The sequence below is a fragment of the Apis florea genome, unplaced genomic scaffold (genome assembly GCF_048593485.1).
Source record: "Apis florea isolate Af1SG1 unplaced genomic scaffold, ASM4859348v1 contig_3170_pilon, whole genome shotgun sequence".
NCBI lineage: Eukaryota > Metazoa > Arthropoda > Insecta > Hymenoptera > Apidae > Apis > Apis florea.
In genome coordinates, this window is record NW_028256714.1 from 4,675,031 (window position 1) to 4,702,562 (window position 27,532).

The 27,532-nt window shown below is 33.5% G+C and overlaps 1 protein-coding gene across 1 annotated transcript in view; it reads right to left on the reverse strand.

The window, feature by feature from the left end:
- Window positions 1–27,532, reverse strand: part of GluRIB (Glutamate receptor IB) — a 256,089-nt gene that overhangs the window by 75,156 nt on the left and 153,401 nt on the right. The window contains exons 3-4 of the mRNA XM_012485610.3: window positions 7,923–8,050; window positions 4,783–4,912 (exon numbers count right to left, since the gene is read on the reverse strand). Coding sequence (XP_012341064.2) covers window positions 4,783–4,912; window positions 7,923–8,050 — 258 coding nt within the window. The remainder of the gene's footprint in view (window positions 1–4,782; window positions 4,913–7,922; window positions 8,051–27,532) is intronic.

The window sequence follows — 27,532 nt, forward strand, 5'->3', positions numbered from 1 at the left end:
TATCCAAACATTGATTATTCCGATAAATACGTTCTACGAATATATACATTGCGTTTGTGAGGCATAAATTATTGTTTGTATCGTCAACATATCATAGTTAATTGATCTTAATGCAACGTGTCAAAGTTACAAGTTCTATCAATCCAGAATAAACATGGAACAAACTCGACTCGAAATAGTACTCGAGTAATAATCGCGCGAGATTAATAAATCGAGATAAAACTTTTGAGCAGGGATTTACGTGTAATATGAATTTTTTTTATGGTTGTGCCTGAAAATCATATTGAGCGATGATAAGCAACGAGGGTTTGAAGAATCCTGTATTTGATAAGATTTTTTGTATTAATAGAAAGATAAAATTGTTTGAATGAAGAACAAATTTCATAAATTTTTTAAAATAATTTTTGCAGCAATATTGTTATAGAAAATATACTAATAGAAATCTATTAATAAATAATCCACGCTATTTTATGTACATTTTCACAAACAATGAATATTACAAAATTTTTAAATTTAGAATCTTATAAGTTTTATTCTTAACGCGAAAAGTGATCCTAAACTTTTAATCGATCGAGTGCATAAATGCAAGAGCATGTTTATTAGAATTTTCCGATAATATGGTTCAATATTTACCTGTGCAATTATACGCACTTGTAAGATAATTTGATAAACTTACTTATTACGTAACTTTATTTCATTATTTAAATTATTTCGTTCATAACGTTATTTCATTGTTCATATTGATTGAAATCTATGATGCAGAATGATCTGTGATCTAAAAAGTAATAAAGAATAGATGTACGTTGATGCAATCTTGTAAAAAGTTGTATAAGATTCAGATCAATTATTTTAATTATACGTGATCGCTATCATTTAAGGAAAATCGGATTAAAAATTTATGCAAAATTGTAATGATTCACGACGCAAAAAATAAGAGGATTTGCGAATTCATTAATGATAATTGGCTACTTAACATTCAAATAATGTTTGTCGGGGAAAATATGTGGAAACAATGTTAACATTATAGCCATTATAAAAGAACAATTTGTTCGTTTTGTTATTCGAATAATACGACTCTTGATTTTTGCTAATAAAGCATGCATAATGCATATAACAGTGCGATTCAATTTCCCATAATATGCTAATCTTGCGAGTTATGATAATTATTGATATTTCGCACATTTAATATATTACACACATGAATGAATATTTCATTACAATTTTAATTGGAATTCTTTAAATACCTTAAATTAGAAAACATTTTTAAGAATCCGTTAAATTTTAATATATCTCGAAAAATTTATTCTTCGATGTAACAATCTCGAATACGACACAGTGTTTATTCGTGTACACATTTTATTATAGATCTTAATTTTATTCATATTTATATGCAATATTTTTTTGTATCCAATTTAAAGATTGTAAACTATATTTTATATATTACAATTATAAAGATTCGAGAAATAAAAAATTTTCAATTCGCAATCTGAAGTGATAAAAGACAGAGAAGAATACGAAAAAATCTAAAATTCGAAATCAATTGGAATTGACATTCTTTCATTCTCGCCCTTCTTAAAAATAATTATCAATTAGTCTGCTTTGTTAATCTTTGAGAATTTTTAAGCCTCCATTCGTTAATACGAATACAAAAGCGTGGTTCCGCGAAATTTTCAATTATGTTGCCGACAAGTAGCTTAATTATAGAATGTAACGATCGTTAGAGGAATTACACGGAGTAAAATCAGCGGTTCGAATGATCAACGGGCTTACGCAAATGGCGAAAGTAAGAGGAAAAACATCGCCTTGAATGGCTCGATCTTCGAGGCCAAATTATTTCCTCGAACGTTTCAATTATTGTCGTGAATAGAAATGAATTTTAAATTTGTGTTTATGCATTGAGAAAAATATAATTGAAACGTGATAGTATACGAAATATGATGTGCAGAGACACGATTTCAATCGTCTGTGTCATTGAATTTAATTTTTAAATTTTGTACAATTTAGATGTTCCATTTATTTTGAAAGTAATATAAGTTCTTTGTATTGGGATTGTTTTATATTTTCATTGATCCTGATAACGTCTACTTATTGTTGATTTGTCTTTATGTTTAAATAAATTTTTCTGAATTAATTAGATTAATATCTTTTCTTCAAATATTATGGATCGTGAATTTACATTATTCCAAAGATGAATGATAATTCTATTTATTAATTGTTGTGTAATTAATATAATACATAAATGAGTACCTTATTAGAAAAAAGAAATTAACATATCTAAGTGATTATGTTCATTTTATTGACCTTGTTCCTTAATCATAAGAGAAATAAGATATTAATGTGACGTAAATAATGAGGGAAGATAATTTTTTTTATTGCATCGGTAAATTTCACGATTAATTAAAATTATATTCATTAAAAATAAGTATAAGTATAATTGTAAGTTGTAATTATACTGTTTTGTTTTATCTTCTTCTTATAATTACATAATCTTGTAGAAATGTAAATATGACACAACTCTCATTGTGTACATATAAATTGTTGCATATTGATAAAAAATAATCACAAAAATCATTAAAAATGTTGTAAACATTAATAAATATCATCATCCACCCTGTAAATCGTTATTTTTCAATAAAAATTTCGATAACATTGAAAGAATAGAGAAACGCCAGTTCTTCTCGGATCTTATTCACGATCTGTTATTTCACTTATTTCCTTATTCCATTTTTGAATTTAACAAACATCTACATAAAAGTAGTAGGAAGTAATTGATATTAATTACATGACTCATTGCAATATCCTTGATAAATATTCTTTCTAGGATATTTCTATCTAATCGTCTACTCTGTTTGAATATTTGAGATAATTACTAGTTCAATGTCGATCGTGGATTTTTCTCTTTTTCTTTTTGTTAACTCTCAGATTTGTCAGAACACGTGAAAACGAGTGAGAAGAGATACCGTATATCATCGTGTCCACATGGTTTCCACGTTACGAGACTCAATGTCGCCTATATTTTCAGTTTGCACATCCGAAACGCAGACAGACACGAAAAATCTCCATTTCTACGAACTACTAGACCGTGTCTGGTATGAAATTAAAATTAACACAGCGTCGTAGTTAAGCATGCAAATGCATTTCTTTTTCGTGCACGCGTTAAGGATCGGGGTGCACGGTCATTTCATATTCACGCCGATGATAAACATCTTCTTTTTCTCTTCCTCTTCATTTTACTTTTCTTTCTTGTTTTACTTTTATATTCGCAACTTATTTGGAACTTTTTCTTTAATTTGGAAGCGACCAATCTTTTGTTAATTTCGACGTGTACAATGCGGGTATGTGTATGTATGACGATTATACATGCAAATTTTATCTCCTTCTTACGAATAGAATGTAATTTTGAATTTTATCAGAGAGAATTTATGGTCTACGCGAAGCAGGGGAATTTCGAACTTTTCGCGGAAGGATAATAACCTTGAAACTACTTATAACTACTTTTATTATTTTTAGTAGTTTAAAAATTTACAATTGATATTAAGGATACGTCGAGTAAAATTTTAAACAAATGAAATAAATTTTGTTTAATCCGATCGAATTATGCGTATAATATTAATAATTCCATTTTGAAGCAAGAAATATTTAATAAGAATTTAATTCAATTTGTTTATTTATTCTTATCTGAAATATATGTATACTTAGTGTTTCGTGATTCATTTTTATTTTTCTCCCCTTTTTTTTTTTAAATCTGTAATGTACATTTATCATTATTCAAAATATATAAGTGTCCGACGTATTTATGGATGGTAATGTACACGCATCTACGTACGAATGTTCATTTATCTTTATTCAAAATCTATTAAATCTCTGGTGAGTTATGAACGGCAATGTGTACACATCTACGAGTTTCAAAAGAATCCATCCTCTTTTCGTCTCTTTCATTTCTTTTTTTGTGACGTTTCAAAAAATAAGAAAGAATTGTTCGAATCATTTTAAATGAAATCACAGTCGTGCCTCCCCCTTCAAATTTAAATTTATTATTTATTAGATAATTGAGAATATTTTCTCTTTTAATGGTGGAGAAGAAAAATGAAAGAAATATGCCAAAAAAATTATTGATAAATACAAAACTATCAAACTTTTAATCTTCACCGTCAAATCAAAAAATCATATAAGTTATTTTTCAAATCCAATATCCAATTTTCGAGTACGATGAACGAACTTCCATATTTCCAAAATTTCCTTTTCTAAAAAAAAAAAAAAAAAAAAAAAGAAAAAACGAACTTATTCTATTTCAAATCAAAAATTACCATTTCATCTTTTGCTCTTTTTTAATCCTCAACTTCAAGAGAACCATCGTATAATAAGAAATGCTATTTCCAACGTATCCATTATTATTCAAAAGCACGCGAGGTCAGCGAATTTGCATACAGCAGGCGGTGAGACAGTTTTCCACCGTCCAAAAATTTCCTTTTTCTTTTTCTCAAAACGAACCACGTCCATCCAAAATCGGGAGTACAAATTTTACCCTTTACATTTTTTCTAATCCTCGAGAATAGAAGTCACGAAAAGAGAATTACTATTTCCTTACTTACGTATCCATTACGTATTCAAAAGGGCAGTGAACGTCGTCGATTTACCCTTATATCGCGCAACGAGGGGCCACCAGGGGGCGGCCGAGAACGGATCCTTGGCGGGACGCGATAAAAATGGAAAGCCTCGAGCCGAGGGCGGGGTGGAGGCCGCGTAAAATGAGAAATGCATGAGAAAGGGGAGCCGACTTACCGTCGTGGGAGTCGTAGAGGTAGATGATTTTCTTCCATCCGTAATATCGCACTGTGTCGATGATAGCGCGATGATAATCCGGACGCATGCTTATGGCGAAATCCAGGAGACCGGAGGACGGTGTCAGAACCTGTAACACGCGTGTATACTTGTATCTAGTGGTCTATCTAGAAGAATTGGAGACGAGAAGCGTTTCTGAAAAACTCTGTCTAGAAGAAATTTGAAATAAAATCATTGAAGTTAGGTATTATGTACCGGAAAAAATAATAATAGAATAACTATCGAATTGGATACGTTAGTTTAATTTTTATCTTTAAACTCTTTTTCTGGAGGGATGGAACAGAATTAAACGCACGATTCGAAAAAGTAATTATTAAATCCTATGATCTTCGAACTAATTTTTAAATGAAAAAAAAAAAAGAGAGAGAAACAATATATAAAACTATATTTTTCGCTTACTTTCACACACAAAGAACCAATCTATTCTATTCAAAAAATTTACTCGTATCCAATTAGAGAATTAGCCAATTTCTATATCCACTCATGGCCGGAAAGTTATCCAAACACGATTCCAAAATCGAGAACAAAGCTTGAACGACAAAAAATTTTTCTCGATCCGCTTTTCGCGCACAGTGAAATCACTTGGCTGCCAGCTTTTACCTTACAAATACAAGATCACGTATACACGTTTTGGCTTTCAGATTTTATTCATCCGCGAACGAAACTCGAGAAGCGTTGAATGGTGTAGTTTCCTCTGAGGTGGAGGGCCAACCGACGAAAACCCGGCACGATAAATGTAATCGTAAATAATTACGACGCGCAGCGTGGCGTGAATGGCGGTCTGTTTGAAAGCTCCTTTCGCAACGTGATATTGGACTGTTTCAAGAGTTTTCTTGTTGGCGAGGTAACCGGTTGATTTTCAGCGAATTACATTTTTGTTCAGGGAATAGTGGTGTTTTGTTTCTTTCTCTTTTCTTTTATATTCACAAATAGCTACAAGCTGTTTTCATAAGTCTTGGTAGATGTATGTATTTACTTGTTATACTTGTCATATAGAATAACAATAATTAGTTAAGAAAAATATATGTGTATCAAAAATCGTTTATTATATGATATAAGCTGAAATAAATAATACGAATTGCATTTTTGATGCCACGAGCAAGCACGAAATTGGAAATAACATTAGATTGTTTAGAAAATTATTTTCCAATAAAAATAACGATCTATTTATCAACAAGAGAAAGAAATATTTCCTCGATTCATAAATCTATAATGACAAAGCAGTTTCGAGTCCAAGCCACGTGAATCCCGATCCAAACGGGATATTGCCTCCACCAACAAAAGCTGGGAAGGAAGGAAAAAGCAAAGGGAGAACAAAGAAAGGGATAATGCAACAGAAAGGAACAGTGATCGCAGTTCCACAAGATGTTAAGGGAAAATAGCACAATAACATGGAGGGAAATTGAAAGAGATCTCCTCTTATAAATGGCAGTTCTCCTGCGAGCCGTAATTGACTAGCCACGTAGGGGGTAAAAGAGAAAAGTAGAAAGGAGAGGATTGAAAGACAGAAAGAGAGAGAGAGAGAGAGAGAGAGAGAGAGAGAAGAATAGAAAAGAGAGGGAAAAAAGGAGAGCGAGAGAGGTTTCGAATTAGCATTACCGCGCGATTAGCATTTAAACAGCATGAACGTTCGTTACACGATTGCTGCGTGCTCGTACAACATGTCGAAACAGATAAAAACGCGCACTTACATCCAGATATACGGGGCCGCCATTCATCCAATATGGACGTGCTATACACGTTTTGCAAGTGGCGCCACCCGACAAATGCAGCTCGATGCGACGAATAAATTTTCGCCCTATCCGATTCATTTCGAGAGTCGAATTGTAATATGTTCGTACACATCCTATATTTATTTATCAGAGTGGAGTGATATAAATGGAAGAGTGGGTGATAATTATCGACAAACAAACGATGAATTTTTATTCGATCTCGAATCTTCGATTTTGATAATTATCACGATGACACTTCTCTCGAATTCGGTTTGTAAATGCTTAACAGTGAAAAGAAGAACGTAGAAAGTAAAACTTGTGAATGATTAATGATACAATAATGATAATGATAAATACTACGAACTCTGGTCCATTGGAAGTAAGCGTACGTGAGTATGTACGGTAAGTTAAGAAGGTGTTTACGAGTCAGGATGATTTATTGGTGATACGTTTGCGCATACATTTATGGATGAACTGTAGCTATATAAATAATCCGTGAAAGAACAGATAGATAGAGTACGGTACTCTGGTAATTGTCCATAAACATCGACCATTACGATGAATCTTTATCAGTCTCTACTCTTGTTCCAAAGTAGTGTGTGTGTGTGTGTGTAACACGCGAATTTTTCGAGACGAGGAAAAATATTTAACGGAGGAAAGAACAATGAAAGTAAAACTGGCGAGGTATGACTAATGAGATAGGTATGAGGATAAACTTTGAAGAATTTCCACGAATCTGACCTACTGGAAGTGAACGTAAGTATGGTAGTTAAGGAAGAGTTTACGAGTAAAGTTGGAATGCAAGGAGATGAAGTTTTTTTTGTTGGGTAATTAAGTTGGAGGATAAGTTGAATTAAAATTCTTGGGATTTTTGATACTTTGAAATTATACCTTCCCTCCTCCCCCCCTCCTTCAGCCATTTCTTCAATTAACTTAAACTTATTCGGTATTTATTACATTTTTGTACCTTTAATGATATAATTTACGATTTAATCCCTCTCCTTTACGATTTTTCTTCGAATTACATTTGCTCATCGAAACTTAAATAGAATACGATTATTCAAACGAGTATGTATTACATTATATAACGCGTGTTTATATATTTTTATACTTGTATCTTAAAGGAATTAAATCGAAGAAATGATCGTATCAATTAATCTCCTCACGTTTTTCATCGATAATCGAATCGAACACGTTCTGAGAAACATCCTCTTTCATCATCAAGCTTCGAAAAGATGATAAAAATAAGCATCGAAGGCCGATAAGTGAAAATAAGCGGTATATAGGGGATCGATGGATAAGAATAAATATCGGCGGTGATATTATAAGTTTTTATTACAGAGGGGGAGAAAAAAACGTGCTATTTACCTTCTCGGGAAACCAGGGCGTCACGAACGGCATTTGAAACGTATTGCTGTAAGAGTGAAGGGTGTCGAACGAGTCCGGGCTGACGGCGCCCAGCATGGAGAACACCCCTCTGCTGAATTGACTGCAAACTGTAACAAACGATTAAGTTGTTAAATTTTTTTGAAAATTTAAGAAAAATAATTATACGTAACACGAGGAAATTCGAATTCGTTCGGAAACGAAAATTTATTCGTTCTTATAAACTTATTAAAATGTATGAAATCGTACGTCATTCAGGAAAGAATGCAATTAATATTGTTTTTTAGCGTTTTATTATTAAACGTATTTAAAATCTAGAATAAGCAGAAATTTATTGGAAAAATTAATATGAATCGATTTAAATTAATTTATTCGAATATTCAAATTGTCGTGGATATTTGAACAATGTACAGATGATTCTTAAAAATTAAAAAAAAAAAAAACGCATTGAAATATTCATCAAAAGACACATTGAAAAAGATTTAATTAAAGAATGCGATATCTAGTAAATAATATATACAATTTAACTAACGAGACAAAGAATCATTAAGAAAAATAATATATATATATATATATATATAACTTAAATTATTTCAATCATTACATCTTAAAAGGTAAACAAAATAAAAATTTTAATAGCCAGAGTCTAATAAAGAATATAAAATTTTACAATTTATGATTAAAAGAAAGAATTACCAAAGAGACGATAAAGAAAGAAATAACAAAATAAAAAAGATTAAAACGTTTCAAAGAAAAGCAGTCTGGACGATGTAAAATTTTATCAACGAAATAAAAGTTTATGAAGTGTATCAACATAATCGTAATGAAAAAGAAAAGAGAGAAAGAGAGAGTGAAGAACGTTTTAATCCCAACGACAAAAATTAAAAGAATCACGTGTCTGACACTGCAACATTCGTCGTCGATTAACATGGAAAAATGATCGCCACCGCTCTCTGAGACCTCTATCGGGTAAACGAAGCGAATTTTCGCGAGAATCATGCGAGAAAATTCAACAAATCGCGTTGGCATTTCACGCGTAATTTCATTCGCAGCCATGTTGGCCTCCACAGTCGCAGTACGGGTAATATCTATTCAAAAGTGTCAAAGCATAGTCAGAAGTCCAATAACTCTGTTTTTCATTATTGGGTCGCGGACAAAGGGAAGGGAATTCCATCGTGATTTTTTCCTTTTTCTCGCGCGAAATGCGCGCGAGAGCTCGCGTCGAAACACGCGGATACCGACGCATTAGCATTGAAATTTTATTCCATCAATGTTGATAAAAAAAAAAAAAAGGGAAATTTCATATTGTGAATATGAAATTTTGATATTCCATTTTTGTCCAATTTATAATTCTTTTAATTTCCATTCTTTCGATCGAGATAACGTTTGGAATCTATTTTCCAAAATGTTGTTAGATAAATGTAATGATAAAACGTTCGTATTATCGATGAAAATTTTATTCTAATTAAACAATATAATTAATGCGATGAAACAACAATTATTTTGTTTCTAGTAAAAAAATAATTTCGCAGATACTTTTTCAAAAATATCGAATTTCTTCATGATTCATCACATATATTGTTAAAAATACACACATATAGATATATATAAAAAATAAAAGGATATTTTATAATTCTTGTTCCAATATTCCAAATTTGAAATAACAATTATTAATCTCCTTTTCCATGAACCACTCCAAGAAAATTTCAAACTTCTATCTCTTCCTCCAAAATTTTTACCAAGTCTTTTCTCGCGTCTCCGTAAAAAGAGCCAACTCCAACCAGCGAAACGTGTCCAGAATCCATCCTCTCCTCCCAAGGAGGCAGTGTTTTTCGAAAAGGAGTCGTATACATGTGTAAAGTCGATAATAGGTCGGCCGTTGGGGATTGATCATGCATCCCTCCCGCGTACTAGACGCAACGGTGGCTGCATGCAACACACGGCATCGCATATCGATTAGAAGGTCTCCGTGACGAACGATTCTCCTCCTCTCGACACATTTGCGAGACCAGGTGCACAGCTAATAAACGCGAACTCCGCCAAGTCGCATAATATGGATCGGTTAACCGATGGAGCAAAGCGGCGGCGAAATGGAAGAGAAGAACAATTCAGTCTAAGGCGAGAGAAGAAGTTTCAACAAAAGTTTCAATACGGAGAATTTTAATAATTAGACGATTGTCGTTCTTTTCTTTAAATTTTTGTTTCCATCTTTCGTAGCCTCCACTTCTCAAGAATGAAAATTTATTGGAAGATTTTTTTATTGATTAATTAGAGATGTCTTGTGTATTATAACGTAATAGAAAGATTTTATTACTTTATTTGTGGAATAGAAAAATTTCCAATAAAATAAATCTTAATTAATAAGAATTTACATCGTGATATTACATTTAACACTTTATTATTTCTCAGAAATAATTTGTTACAAAATTTTCACTTCCGCAATTAAAACATCCCATACAAGATTTTAACCCCAACATAACTTACACAACTTGTCACAACATTTTCGACTTCCCTCACCACCTTCTTGTATAAAAGAATAATATCATATTCTATATATTCTACATTCTATATTCTACAGTCATATTGTACATACTCGTTGCTCGATTAAAATCTGTATTCTTTTATTTGCATCACGGATCGACTTGGTCGACTTGGTAAACAAGCGACGAAAACGGGGCAAACAGATCAGCAACGACATTCTCCAACTTGGCGAGGGGCTGCGAGACGATAAATAAGATCGTAAATAAAGGGTGGGGGGAGGGCGCAAGAAGCGGCGGAAATCTTGATGGAGGGGAGGAGGAGGGGCCCCGTCATGGAATTAATAATGATGAAAGAGCGAAGGGACAGAGCGGAGCGTGGCGCGTATACGTCACGATGCCCCATTATGCTTATGAATATAAATGCACCCTTGGGGGTGGTCGCAATAAATGCCGGCCACAGCGGATCCCCTGAATTCTGGCCCCTTTCCTACTACACGCGGCGCTGCCCGGTGGAACAACGAAAATAAAAGGCCAGTCGCCGCGCCGCCGGCCAGTTTTTCTTCCTTTCCTCCTCCTCCCCCTTCCCCTGTCCACGTCCTCTGTACGTGGTGGCTTCCAACCACCCCCCTCTCTCTCGTTTTTTCCCTCTCTTTGCTTTTCGCGGGGCCGCGACCACGAATGGCACCGCGCGGCGGCCCGGCATAAAAGAATAATTAAAATAAAGTAGGCTCCGCGCAATTCTGCCGAAATTGCGGCTCGGCTACTCGTGGCAACGATAACAACAACGAGATGGTTAATAAGGGAGCGGGCGCGATTCCAACCCCCTCTAATTACACGAGGCTAAAGGAAAGTATTATATTCGACGTGGAAACTATTTTTTTTTTTTTTTTTTTTTTGGAATTTTGATCGATGAGAGGAATAATTTTCTTTGCCTCTGTTTTTTTTAATTTTTCTTTTTTTTTTTTTCGAACGAATTTGATACGATTTGATACGATTAAAGAAGGAAATATTGTTAGATATAGTAAGGTGTTGTAAGATTCATGTCATGAATTGCTGTGATTCGAAGTGAAATATCACTCGTTTTCACTTCGTTTCCTCTTTTTTTCGTGAATTTCGATTTTATTCGGAATAATTTTCCTCGCTCTTGTTGCTCGGACGCTTCTTCTTCTTTCCTCGGCTTTTCTTGTTCTTGGCTCGTTTCTTCTTCGCTCTTTCTCTTTGCCGAGTCACGTGGAACGGAATTTCTTTCATTAAGCTTTCCTATGGAATTCGCATAACGTTGCGGGAAACGAGCTATCGGAATTTTGGGATTTATACGGCGGCCCACTTCCTGAACCTGAAATCATGAATAATGCAGAAGCGAAAACGGGTTTCTCGTGCGAGGTAATTGGAGCCAAGCGGGTTTCTTCTTCGAAAACATTGGTCACTGAACTTTCACGCTCATTCCGATCGATCCGCGTTTTTCCGCTTTTTGATATTCTGAAGTTTTCCTGGGAACGTCAACTCTCCAAACTTGATACTCCAATATAAATTGCCATCATAGTTTTTTCCAAAGTTTTCTTTTTTTAATATATATATTGATAAATTTACACTTTAAAGTTGTATCATTATATTTATCCTTTTAATTATAATTATAAATCCAAAGTTATGCTTCATATAATGTATTATAATATGTGTAAATAAGTACAATTATCTAAAAATTATTATCACATTATGTTTCATAAGCGAAGAATATCTACAAAGAGAAATATGAAAGTAAATATTTTATAAATAAATCACGTCATTAAGTATTATTATATTAAATGAATAACTCATAACATTTAACTTAAATTTATTTAAAGGAAATCTCTCGATTTCTTTTTCAAAAACGAGACGTGTTATTTAATTTTCCCCTAAAAACCTACAAAAGTAGTAACAAGCACCTAGTGTTTTGTCCTTCTCTTATGCCTCTTGCTCTTCTCTCTTTTTCTTTCCATCGTGGCCCAACTTTTCATCCAGAGCGTTCGCGTTCTGGCAAAGCTCCAAACGTTTGAATTGTTGCTCTACTCGATATCATATCGTCCTCCGTAACCTCTCCTTTTCCTCTCCCCGCTTCGAAAACTTTTCTGCTTCCGTTTTATCGAGTGTCAGGCTCCGCCGTTTGCCGCAGGTATATCGATCACGATTTCGCGCCGACCGAATTGTCGAAACGTTTACGAGCATTTAGCCGACTCGATTTCGATCCACGCACGAAATACTCGAGGATAAAATGTGAAGATTGTTCCATATTTTGACTAAAAATTATAAAATCTTTGAAATAACGATCGATGCAATTTATGTTGTAATTTATCTTTGATTCATACCACTCCAACTTTTTTTCATACGTGTGAATATCTTTGAACCTGGTCTTTTTACATTCGATAATATTGTAACGAATAATATATGTATAGTAAGATAAAAGAAGACTATATATACGTATATTTCATTCTATGTATCTTCGTACACAGTATTTTTGAAGATCTTTCTTGTAACAAGAAAATTTCAAATTTCAATTTTGACAAGCCCAAAGTTCGCTTAATGAAACTTTATTGAATCATCGAATCATATCATTCCTTTTGTAGAAAAACATACGTTTCGATTTAATTTGTAAATTCATCCGTATTTTCTCAAATTCGTATTATCTCCATTTCAAAATTGGAAAACGATATCAGTTTTTCAACCTATTCCATATGATTTATTTGGAAATTAAAAAATTGTATAAATTGCGATTGATCAAAACTACAACTATTGCCCTGTTCTTCGAGCATCCAATGATAAACAACATCGATTATAATCGAGAAGAACACCTGTTTCTCCCTTCGAGATACATGCACCAAAGTTGGGACGAGTATGGAGAAGGGTTTCGCGATAAAATAGGCGGCAGATGGCCACGGTATTATCGACTTCGCGTATCGGTACGGGCAAGGTGACGTCTATTATTATATAGATTACGCTTTCCGCCCTTGGACAGACTAATGATACGAAGTTTCCATAGGCGCTGTTGCACATGACACTCTCAACCCCACCACTCTCAACCGCACGATGCGCGTCCCCTCGCACCCTTTCGTTTTGACATCGACAAATGAGAACATTCACACATTGCGAAGAAATCTCTGTACGACGATATTCTAATTATATCGTAATATATAGTTGTTGTGATAAATAATTGAAAGTGGATTGATGGTAAAAAAATAATGCGAATTGAATGTAAATCATTGATCGAGTTTCATAATAATTTTCGTAGATTTGAATCATATATTAGACGATAGAAATTTAAAAATAATTCTGATAATGATTTAGGTCAAATTCTAAGCAGAAAATTATTTATAAAATTTCTTTCATTCTTCACAATTGATTTATACAAGACTGTTGCAATAAATTGTCATTCAATTTTATTACTTAAGTTGATACATCTATTTGTGGAAAAATGTACGAACGAAATCTCTATTTAATATGCGAACTTAAACATACTCTTTCTAGATTCAATGTTTTATTTATCGAATTCAGAGCAGTTCGATTTCACGTGGCAAAATTTGCATAGCAAAGAAATTCCACGTGTCATACGGAGTGTACTTTAATTAATTATTTCAAGTTTGTCCCCCTTTTTCCCGCGAAAAAGTTTCCACGAGTCGGCACCATAACTCACACGCGCCCTCTACTCGGATTCGCCCACTCGAGCCGGCGAGAAATTCTTCTCGAAGACTCGAATATTGCGCGAATTATTTTTCACTCGAAAAGTTTCGAGCTGTGTGGAATTGTAACGGAACCAGCGCGAGATCTCGAGTGGGCCAGGAACGAAGAAAGTCAGACGGATTTCTCTCGTCGCCGGAACTACTCGACGACACACAGAGCCGAAAAAAAGGAAAAGCCACTCGACGACGTTAGCTATGCTAACGAGCTCGATCACGCAGATGGAACTGGGTTAATGAAACGTTAGAGGTTAGAATATTATTATAACTCTCCCCGATGAAACGGAATCGAATGAATTTGATTTCCTTATAATTATTTGTAAAACTGAGAAACGCGTGGAAATTAAATTGTGTTTGCGAAAGAGAAAGTGAATAAGTTTAAATTGAAATGAAATTTATGGAGAGAGAGAGAGAGAGAGGGGAAGAGAGAGGGAAAGAGAGAGTAAGTAAATGAATAAAATAAAAGTTATCAGAGGCTTGATTTCTTTTTGAAAGGACGTTTATTTAATTAAGTAATGGTATTGGATTGAATGTTCTTTAAAATTGAAGAATATACAATATATTAATTATATTTTATGTGTAACTCATTAGTCAAAATTAATTCCAGATTTATAAAATAACGAAATTGATACTTTTTCTTTCTTTCTTTCTTTTTTTTTTTTTTCAAAAACTCTACTTTTTATCTCGAAATGCTTCTCCAAGAGGAACGATATTATAATTAACTTGATATTATTATTCCACACAATTTCCATAATCAATCAAATATACGATCCCTCGAATTTTTTATTTTTAAAAGACTCCACCTCGAATATTATATCCATGCACGTCTCCATCCTCGCCTCCTAAGACGCTCGAAATCGTAATTTAGCGACAAGTATAGACGCGTATATCTGGAATTGTCCCCTCGTATTATATTTAGCAACTAGACAACAAGTAATTCCAACTACGGTTCACGGGCCATTTAAGTTGCTAACTCGTCCTATCACGCGTGTTCCTACTTGTCCTTTAACAGCCGCCCCCTACGTGCCTCCCACCCCTGTGCATGCACACATGCACGTACAACACGTGTATAACACCTGTGTATACGTGTGGCGGCCCTTATCAGAATTATCAGGCCCCCGTTTCCTGGGATCCGTTCCTGGGAACCGCGAACTTGCGGCGCACAATGGAGAAAGTTTCCCCGATTATCTGGAGCACAGTTACTGGAGCACCAGTGCCGGTTTCTAGAGATTTCTAGAATTCGCCTGGTGTGTATTCGTGAGGAGGGGGGAGGCTAAAGTGAATCGTCGTGATCGCGCAACCGTGTTACGTTTTCAAAATTCGAAGGTTGGCGGCGTACGGGTGGCTTCCGGTCGTTTGATAACGATGAGACTTCGAAAGAAGGGAGGAACGTAAGTTTTTTTGGGATTATTGTTGTGTAATTATAGCGTTGAAGAGGTTGGAGAATTGATTGAAGTGGTTGATAATTTGAAATTGTTGTAGGGTGGATGAATGATAGGGGAAGATTTGGAAAGAGGTGTATAATTTTGTGAGGATTGAATGGAAAGGAGGTTAAACGTGTTATTGTATAACGATACGATAGAAATTATATTGTTAAAGAGGTTGGAAAATTAATGGTATGTTTTGAAATGAAATATTGAATGGTTGTTGAACGGTAAATGGGAAAAGATGGTAATGTTGGAGGTGAAGTGTATAATTTTTTTGAAGATTGAATGAAAAGGAGGTTAAACGTGTTATTGTATAATGATATGATAAAATTTATATCGTTAAAGAGATTGGAAAATTCATTTGATCGATGGTACTTTGAGCTGAACCTAACTGTTATCGAATGATAATGGTGGCTGAACCAGATTGTCTTTTTTGAACGTTGTTGTATAACAATAGAAACTAAAATTTATTATTGATAACGGAATATCAATTTGATGTGGTACTTTGAAATTCTGTTGTAAAATTATTTTAGGATATTTATATATTTATATAAATGTAAATAATAATAATAATTTAACAGTTTGTGAAGAAAGTTGTTTCATATAATGATTCACACAATACAGAAAATATTTTAAATATATTTGTCTACATTTTTGGATGAAAAAATAGCATAAAATATTGAAAATTAATGTGCTCGATATAAATTTTGAATTATATCAGGAAATTACTTATACTTTACCGTTCTGGATTTATTTGACCCAAAAACAAATTTCATTTGCTTGCAATTCTGTCATTTACAAACGAATGTTTTGATTATTATTATTATTATTATTATTTTGTAATTAAAATTGTTCCAGTCGATATGAATCGATACGATATAATTAATATTTTCATTTAAAATAACTTAAACACTTTTAAAAAATATCATAGATTTTTTACTCCACCTTTTTTTGATTTTTATATATGAAGAAACTTTGCCAATGATATTATGTAATTACATAACATAATTCTATACTAATAACAAACAGAACTGCAGATTAATAAAATAATTATAATCCAAATAATTATCTGAAATCTAGTCTAAAAACTAACTTTATCCGTTTAACAAAATTTCTACTTACAATGATCGTTTTGACAAATATGAATCAACACAATGAAAAGAAAAAAAGAGAAAGATAAAGAGAGAGCGTTTCAAAATTCCCAAAATTCTTCCTGTATCCATAAACAAACCGAAAAAAGAAAACTATCAAATTCCTAACCATGACAGGACAAACTCTTCAAGCTATTTTCGAGAATCTCTTTCCCTAATTTTAACGTTAATCAAGAAAAACGTGGCGCTTGTTCGGCAAACACCAGATTAAGCCTGATTGTCTCGCGATATTCATCTTGAATCGGATATTATTGGAGGGGAGGAGAAAAAAAAAAAGAAAGAAAAAGAAAAAGAAGAAAGTCAAGAGACCAAGCTCACGGCCTCATTTCCTGCGCAAGCGTCGCGTACCCCGGATTTTTCATTTCGAGGGGGGGGGAGGGAAGGGTTGGAAGTCGGCGCAGGAAACGGCCATTATTCTTTCTCCGCTGTATGTGGCGCGGAAGACGCGTAATAACGCCATGGAATTTCTCAAGGACCGTCCAGTCTCCCCGGCGGACCCAACGTCCTCCTTTTTCTTTTCTTCACTTCCACCTTTTCTTTCTTTCTTTTCTTTTCTTTTCTTCTTTTTTTCTCTTAATTTTTTTTTTTAGTCACCCCTCTCTTTTGAGACTTTTGAGACGATGTGTGAGTTTTCCACTTTTTCTTTTCCACCTTGGTCGCTTGACCGACCGTGTTGGGATGCGGATGACATCGTACTGTTCCAAGATTCAGAGAAACTTTTTGGAAAGAGAAACGTAGATAAATTTAGTTTTTATCTGTAGCGATCTGTAGAGAAACTTTTTTGATTTCTCAATGGTAAAAGGAATGGTAATAATAAAATTGAAGAGACGTTTCTTCTTTTTTTTTTTTTTATGAAATGAGTAATAGAGTAATAATTAGAATTGATTAGAGTAATAGTTAGAATTGATGATAAAATTAATTATTGATTACTCTTGAAGTAACAGATTAAAAATAGAACTGTATCCTTCTTGTTGTCAAGATGCTTTGATTCATTTGTCTTTTTAAATTAATATCAGGAAACGAAAAAGGAAATGATGATAATCAAAGAAATGTATAAAAATGTATAAATGTATATGTAATGTAGTATGAAATAAAACACAAAACACAGGCGAAATTTCAAATTTGAATAATATTCCTTAATCTAAATTCTTCACTTGTTTTAATTGCTTCAATTTATTCGCAATGTATTATGCAAAACGATGTACATAATTTTACAAAATTATTTTATTCATATCCTTCGTATTCTATTTGCGAAACAGATAATTAATAAAAATTTGCATAAATTAATCAAACGAAATTAATCGTTTCATAATAAAACGGGAAAATTACATTTATAAATTTTGTGGATTATAATGGATTATAATTTATAATTTTTCGTACATCAATACGATATTTAAAATAGCTTAAAGGGCAATGCTTCACATTGATTTTTGAGATTAAAATCGCTTAATTTCAAACTTGTGCACAATGTAAATTTAAAATATTTGGATATATAAAATTTGAAATAAAATATTTGCAAATTGAATAATTTAAACTGATTACTCGCAATTAAAGCATCACGGTTATCAAAATATAAATAGATTCGTCATTTGTAAGTCGTGAAAAATTATCATAATTTCGCAAACACGTGTAACAAAATGGACGATTCGATACTCTCGAAGCAAGAGAATAGTAGTTCTATTTTTAAACGATTTTGATTTATTACGCGTAATGAACCTAAAAAAAAAAAAAAATATTTTATTTTATCATCGAAACAAATTGTTTCGCAGATTGGATAAAAAATGAGCAAATTTATTGCAGATTTTCCCATTCGTTTTCCTTTCGTGCAACACATTGATTGCAAATTAATATTACTTTTTAACGTCTATAAAAAAGTATCGACATATTTTTCTCGTAGAGACAATAATGAATCAATACAAAATAACAATACAACAATCGACAACAAGTCAAGTTTTTTTTTCTTTACATTTTGATACGAATCAAAAATTGAAACAAAAATTTACCGATTTAATTCAATTCATTAATTACATAAAAATACCTTCTAATCCAAATTATTAGTTACATCTTAAACAAAAAGATACAAATCGATCGTCCAAATCTTTCCAATCCATCGGATCACAACCATATCGCACATCCCAATTTCCCCTCCCCCGGCTGAGAAGCTGTTACATTTTCTCAACAATTTAACTTACTTGAATCGGGGGCGACGATAATTTTGCAAAAAGCTTTCCCAATTTCCCTAAAGTTCCCGAAACTAAAAATGGAAGCTCACGATTTCGCTACTCGAAATCCTCGATTGAACTTCATCCATCCAGGAACAATAACGCGTGTGCAATTTCGTGAAGAGGGGGAGCGAGGGAGGGAAGGAACGAGCACGAGATTGCTCGCCTTAACGTTCCTCCCCCCTCCCCCTCCTTTTCGACTTCCACCTCGTGTTTTCCCGCGAGATTTCCTTTATTTTCTTTCCTTCCTTCCTTCCTTCTTTTCTCCCCTCTTCCTCTTCTTTGCCTCCGACACGCTCTATCTGCACTTTGATCGGAAAAGTTAGCAAACAGAGGAGAGGGAGGGAGGGGGTGGAAGGAAAAAAAGGAGGAGAAGTTTGTCTCGTATCGCGATCATTTTTAACAAACCGCGAAACCATCGAGAGTGGAATAGGGAAAAGGGATGGAGAGAGAGAGAGAGAGGGGGGGGAGGGGGAGGGGAGAGAGGAAGAAAGGTGTTCGATTGAGGAGCGGAAGGCGGCAATAGGGGTTGAGGAAACGAGAGAGGCGAACATCCTCCCTTTTCCCGACTTGTTTCATGGAAGATCACCGACACGATAAGAAACTGGCTGCGCCTGACAGGTTTCCGATGGCAAAACGACGAAACCAAGATGTTGAGCACCTGACTCGCGCCAAGATGTGTTCTCGAACGAACCGCCTCGGATCGAGAACCGACGAGAGAGAGAGAGAGAGAGAGAGAGAGAGAGAGAGACTTGGAGGATCGAGGATAGTCGAGGATCTTTCGAGTCGTGTCGAGCTAAAAAGAATTATTTCTCCTTTCTCATTCCTTTCTTATTACAGATCACAAATTGAAATATTGGGAATTTTTAGACTTGGACCCGTTGAGATTGTTGATAATTTTGAAACGATGTCAAGAGACCGTTCGAATTTGTATATTTTTCGAGAATATTATATTTATTATGAATTTATTAATTCTTGTTCGATGTAACCATTCAACAATTATTTGGCCGTATCGAGGAATTTTGAAATTAAATTAATTTAATTAAAACCAGCAATTAAACGATTTGTTTATGATATTTTGCTATTGATACTTGATTTTGAAGAAGAAGATTTCTCTAATATGCTCTAAGAGACGAGATGTTGTAAATTTAACTATTTGAAAGGAAAATTTTTATTCGAATAATTCTAGAAAAAAATCATTTAATAAACGTAATAATTGTGAAAAGTACACGATCGATTCTAGACAATTGTTTTTCATAAAATTTTCAGTTTACTCTTCTTTTTTATTGCATTTTGCGAATTATTACTTTTTATAAATTTCTCATTCAATACTATATACATATATAGTATTTGCGATGTCAATACACGTTTTCGATTTGGCGCGTAAATGGATATAATTTTCCCACGATTGTAAAACCTTGTCGCAGCTAGGTTATGTTATGTATATATCTAACTTTACATTGACAATATTTCACGTATCATTATTGTTGTTGACGTCGAAACAACAACATTGTTTTTACAGATCTTTTTCAATCGTCATGATTCATGTTTCAATCGTTCGAATCTTTTCTTTGTTTTACATTTGCATAGCCCCTTTTAAATATTTTATTTACCAATTTTTTTTTCCACTGGGAAATATTTTCAAAAATTATTTTCGAACGTCACATAAATTTCTCTCGATGTAATTTTTTCTCTCTCTCTCCCTCTCTCTCTCTCTCTCTTTCTCTGAAATCGGGGTTGGAAAAGTGTCCACGCGTGTATAAAATTTGTAACAAAATAAATATAACGAAAGCACAACCACTTTTTATTTATATATATCATATCTGTATCGATTGAGGTATTTCATCCTTTGCAAATCACGTGTAATGTATAATTAAAAAAACAAGTTTGGTGAAAAATAACCAAACGAACAATTCGAACTTCTCGAGGTAAATAATCAACATTTTTCAACTGGGCAAAAATTTCATTAAAAAAGTAAAGACTTTTAATGAAATCATTCGAACTTTATTTCGAAGAAAAAAAATATCTGTACTCTGAACGAAATATCCATTTCAAAGGGAAAGTAATTTATCGATATTTATTTCGTTTGTGAAGCCGTGTCTGATTAAAATTTTAAATATTTTTATATTTCCCTCCCCCCCAACTCTGTTACATGTTATAAATTAATTCTCAGTTTTAATTGAGCTTACATATATTTTTCCCTTTTCCTCCTTTCGTTTCCTTTTATTTATTTACTTCTTTCAACGTTTTTTTTCCACAGAGATCCATGGTGATGATCATTGACATATTTTACAATTTTTTACTTGAAATCAAGTTAACATGCAAATAAACGACAAAACTTTTCGTTATCGTGTAATTGAAATCGAATCATTTTATAATTAATAATACTAATTCCATTATTGTTTTTAATATTTATTATCTTTTTATTTTCGAATTTTTTAATATTGCATCTTATAATTAGTTATAATTTTTTGCCAGTGGATTAATTAAATTTGGAAAGATTTCGATAATTCGTTGTTTAACGATCGTAGAAATTAATTCAAAAACGAATAAACTCGTCGTTTTCTGTCAACGTTCTGAATGTTTGATATTTCAATCAGAAACAATCAACGATATTTCGATACAGTTTCCGTGAAAATGATATTTCTCATGATTTAATCAGCCATCAAGTGATTTGATTTATCGACACGAATTTTACGTTGCGGAAAAAAAAAATAATAAAAAAAAAAAAAATAAAAGAAAAAAAAAGGAAAAGAGTAAGAGAATGACTCGAGCATATACTCAAACAGAAAAGTTCCAGGGAAATCTGGCGTCAACATCGGTAAACAGGTGCTCCAACTTCAAATGTTTGTTACTCGAGCACCGGGGACGTTGTTTTGAAGTTTGAAAAAGTTAGATTAATTACAGGACCGTGTAACGATAACGTAGATTACGTTTTCGTTCGAATTAATGGTACACACGTATGTTTGCCGCATTTTAAAAAAAAAAAGAAAAAAAAAAAAAGAAAGGGAGTGGAAGAACAAAGGATCGATTCTCCTCGATAATCGTAAAAATGTCGTGTTTCATTTCTCCGAATGACTGTATATAGTGATGTAACGAGCACACAACACAGTTTTCACTGAATTCGTTGAATGGAATTTTCGATAAGGGTATTGTTGTTAAAATTGTTCTCCAAGAGCGGAAATTCAAATTTCGATATTAAATTATTAATTAGAAAGTTAATAATTTTCTTCCAATTTCTGCTATAGAAACTCTCATTATTGAAGTCATTTCGAGTTTATTCAAAATGGAATAGTAAATAAAAAGAGAGAGGGAAATAATAACAAGCGGATGATGATTGAATGAAATTAATGAGACAAAGCGAAATGAAAAATGCTCGAAAAATATAAAAGAAAATGAAACAACAAAAATCGTAAGATCAAGTATTATCAAGATAAACTAATCATTCGGACTGTTCGAATAAAATTTTTATCTTATTTTTCTGTTTAATTTTTCGTTGCTATTTTTTAGACATTTACTCGATCATAAAAATATAATATAATATAATATAATTCTTCAATATAATTTATCGTGTGATATCTTTACGAAATCGTTTAAAAACAATTCACCCTTCAACTAACTAGTTTTAAAATTTACTTGCAAACATGTTCATTTCAAATAAATTTATTCGAAGAAAACTCTATCAACTTTCGAACTGTCACGCGAATGAATATATTTCTCGCGAGGAAAATATACTCACCGTTCGATCAAACGAGACGTCAGAGGAATTTATCGTTAAACGTGGCACGTAGCACGATCTGTAACGCGTGGCGCGAAAAATCACGAAAGAAGATTAATTACAGGAGGAAAGGGAAAGCGTGGGTCTCGCACGTGTCGTCGTTTGCTCGAGACAAACGACTCGGTCGGCCGTATTTGGAGATCCTATCGGTTACGATAAAACCGCTCGTTCCTCGCCATTCTATTTGTTAGGCCAAACCGCCTTTCTTTTTCTTTCTTTCTTTCTTTCGAACCCTTTCCACCACCACCGATGTCTCGTGAATTTTCCCCACCCTTCTTCCGTTTCTTCTCCCCTTTCTTACGTCCTTCGTGAAAGGATACCTCGAAAATCGACACTTTTTTTTCTTTTAATTTTATTTGCTTCTTTCATATATTTGCAAATTGTGCTCGTTTTCTTGGAGAAATGTTTAATAATTTTCGTTTCTAATTTTTCCTTTTTTTTTTTTCTCTTTTCTCGAAAGAAGTATATTTCTGTCGATTGATGATTATACAAAATGTTTTTGAAATCGTGGTATTATGTGATAATTTTATACAGAAAGATAGAGTATAAAACTTTCTCAACAAAGTAAATTATTTATTGTTCGGGTACAAGTGAAGTGAATAATTTTTAAATTAGAAAAAAAAAGAATAGTATATTTCATTTATATTCTTCCATCGATAATTATCATATAATCTTTATTCGCTAAATAGAAATAGAGATTTTAAGACGTTGCGTTCGTGACTGGACGGACGTTCCAGTCGAATAAAGAAATAATCAAGAGAGAAATAAATTATTCGAAGTAACTGTTGAGAGCACGTTACGGGTAAATTACCCTTAATCTTTCGAATCTCGGCACGCTAAAATTTTCAAAGGGAACTTGTCCACTGAAATAAACAACAAACAAAAAAAAAAAAAAAGAAAGAAAAGAAAAACTTCAAAGAATCCTCCATCAATCAAACTTCTCTTATCTGTGAAACACAATCACCTTCCATAATCTTCTCTCCCCTTTCATCCTCTCTCCTCTCCATCACCTCTCCTCTCCTCTTTCTTGTTTCACACTTGCATCATCCTCCTTCGCTCCCTCTTCACCGATTCACAATTTTACCATGTCTCGAAGAATCTGACCGTGCAAGGGATCCACAAACTTAATCAGCCGCGCATCCAGACATCAAAGGCCTGGTAAAATTCGTCGTTTGATCGACAGGCGGCACGTCCTTGCTCAAACGAGGGGCACGTTCGTGTTTAAATGGAAATCAATATCCTCCCTTTTGATCGCGATCCAACGAGCTTATCCACCCTCTCTTCATGCACACCTTGGACACCTTAGACGGTTGTCGTACCAAGTAGCCAAGTTGGACCACGAACACGAGCTCTATCCATCCCCTATTTATCATCACCTGCCTCCACTTTTTCATCTATACTCGCCAATATACACACGTATATTCGTGACAAAGTCGAAAAAGAACAATTGTCGATAAAATTATATACAGATTCTTTTATAAAGATCAAAAATGAAAAACGTTTCGTCTACTATAAATATTCATAACTTGGTGATATCTTGTTTCATCATCGATTCTAGGAAACTACCCTATTTTTTCCTACCATTTTCTTTCTTCGTCTTTGAATGAAGCCATCGAAGGAAGGGATAAAAATCGAACGAAATCCAGGGCAATTAATCGAAATTATCGCTCGAACGAATCGTCTTAAACGCTCTTATATAGCGACCGACCCGAAATTTTCTCCTACACACGTGGATCCTTTGTTAGATCCGTTATCGTGATCGTTGGACCATCGTTGGCCAGGTAACCATTTCGATATATACACCTCCGTTCCCAGTCTCTCTCTCTCTCTCTCTCTCTATCTATCGTGCTTGATATATCAGGTCGCGAATCCGAGGGTCCAACAGACACCCTCTTTCGTGACCTGTCGCAGGATTTGCCGCCCCAATAAAAGGATTAACGGGACGAGGGTTAATCCCATTGGGTGGGCCATTCTCACACCCTCATCTACGTCCTTATCTCTCTCTCTCTCTCTCTCTTACTCCTCCGTTACCCGCGTGGTAAATTCTCGCCTCTCTCTCTCTCTTTCTCTCTCTGCCACTTGGCCCCGTTTCTTATTTGTTACACGCGTGGAAAATTTTCTCTTTCTTTCTTTCCTTATTGGTCTCTATTTCTCCGTGATAAATTCTTATTTCTCTTCTTTTCTCTTTTTTTTCTTCCTTCCTTCCTTCCTTCGAGTTGGTTCTCTTCATAGTTTGATCCGTCTAAGCATCATTGATCTTTAATGAGGAACGATTACGTTCGATAACCAGGATCAGAAGAGATTTTTATTCGATGTATTCAAGCTGGCTTGGATTTTAATCGGGTTAAGCCTGTCGTTTATCGATCAGTTTAATTTTTTTTTTTCTACGAATGTGCATTTCGATAATTTTAATCAATATTTTGCGTTGTTTTGGTAAAGGATGGGAAGTCAAGTTGAAATTTGAATAGGGAAATGGAACTTTTATCTGATCAATTTCGTTGGTGAATTATTTGATCTTTCTGAAAGAAATTGAAAATTAAAAATTGTTGTTTAGTGTGCGAAATTGATTAATTTATCCTCTGAGTGGATAATATTAAAGTATTTATCGATTCAATTTTAATTAAATTTGTTATCTATCTTTTATCAAAATATACATTTATTAATAGCGATGATCGAGACTAAGATAATTTTTCGAAAATATTTTTCGAAAAGAATAACAAAGTTATCACGATATTGATTTCTTTGTGTAAATGTAGCGTTAATCAATAACCATTGCAAATTTTCATCGTGTTGAATGGACGGTGGTAGATCGTGTTTTCAATGCGATAAATGAAATAACAGTAATTAATATTTCGCTACACGCGCATACACGCACGCAAATATTTTTTCCTTCCCCCCTATCCGACTCTCCGATCCAAAGACACTCTTTCCACAAATTATACAAAAGCATAGCAGTTGAGTAAGAAGTTGGATAATTCGATTTAAGAGAGATACAAGTTGTGGAACATTTTCGCAAAAGATAGTACTTTTACGAAACTCGTACAATATTCCTTTCGAAGTATAGTTAGCGAAACGAACACATTATGCAACCTAACGTGTATAATAAAATTACTCTCGACCGATAATTCGAAACGCGTGGTCGCAAAAAACCAACGAAATATTCCCCATATATGCTCAAAATCCAATATCCCCTCGTAATTATTTCATCGATTCCAATCGATTAATCGTGTTCGAACAATCAAACAAAAAGGAAAAAGAAGGGAAACAGGATGAGATACGAAAATGGGAACGAAGAAAAAAAGACAAAGAAAGAACTAGGAAATACGTGAAATATATATACATATATATATATCGTCGTGCCAATTTTGCAATGTCGAATGAACCACAGTGAATTATAAAACGTAAATATAGCGGCCATTTTGCGCGGTAAACGAAATCGATAAAAACCGGCCATCCAGCAACGATTACGGATAAACGAAATATTGAGCCATCATTGCCAGCCTCGTAAATATCCCAAACCACGGCCCCCGCCGACCCCTTTTCCGGGATTTGTTCTGTTAAATTTCTGGATTATTATTATCGGAGAATGTACGGGATTTGATGGCAGTTTCATCGATCGAGGAGAGGGGGACGCATTATGTTTACAAGGGGGTTGATCAAAAGTCCAGTTTGTCATCACGGGGGCAGAAAAGAGAATTTTCAATTAATTACCTTTGTAATCGTTTATCGTTAGGATCGTGATACGTGAATTATCCGTTTCAATTTAGATTTAGATATTTCGTGTGTATATTGCATATTTGTTTCGCGAAATGAGATTAAACACGGATGATCGAATTATTCGTCTCGATTTTCGATTAAAAATATGCACGATGCTTCTTCTTTTTACCGTTCGATTTTAAAGTTTCTGGAATTTGGAACAATGTGTATGTAACTATTGAATGGATTGTGATATGAAACTGTTGGAATAAAATAAGGTAATTTTTCGATATTAAATATTGTATTTTAAATATTAAATTCCCTATTGGTTATGGTTATGGTATAATTGTAAATACAAAAATGTAAAATATATATTTTGTTTTATATTTATTAATTTTTAATATTTATCATCTTAACATTCATATAATTCAATTTTCGATCAAATTTTAAGTGGTGATTTTGATTTGATTTTTAATATTGATTGAAAAATATACGTATTATTATTTATATTATATACAGGTAATGTTTAAAAAGAATTTTCAAAGAAGATATCATTTTTATAATCAAATAATATTTTTCTTCTGGCTGTAACAATGCTTGAAAACGATCAATAAAACAAACGCCCCAAAATTTCAATAAATTCGTAACAATAATATTTTTCAAAAAAAAAAGGCTCAACAAAAAAAACTTTCATCTCAATTTAACAAATAACTTTAATAAATTTGCCTGTGAAATACAAAAGTGTGTATATTTCATACATAAAAACTAACAAGGAAGCAAAGCATCTTTCGATCCAATCGATTTTTCTTTTTCGCCAGAAAATCGAAAGAAAAATTTTCGTCTAAACTTTCGTCTCTTAACAATCGTAATTATAGAAATATTTAATAAAAATCTAATTCTTCTTTCATATTCGATCCTTTGACGTCCTCGAAAAATCGACATTTCCATTTTACATTCACGTAACGATGACGATCACACACGTGATTCGTGTATCGGTCGATTTTTTCCTCGCCCAAAAAACAGAATTTCATCGATAGAAGCTTTAATGTATTTGCCGCGATTGGTGAGAGGTGGAGAAAGAAGAAAAACGAGAGAAATTTGTTTGGATCGGGCTCGAGGAGGAGTGGATTC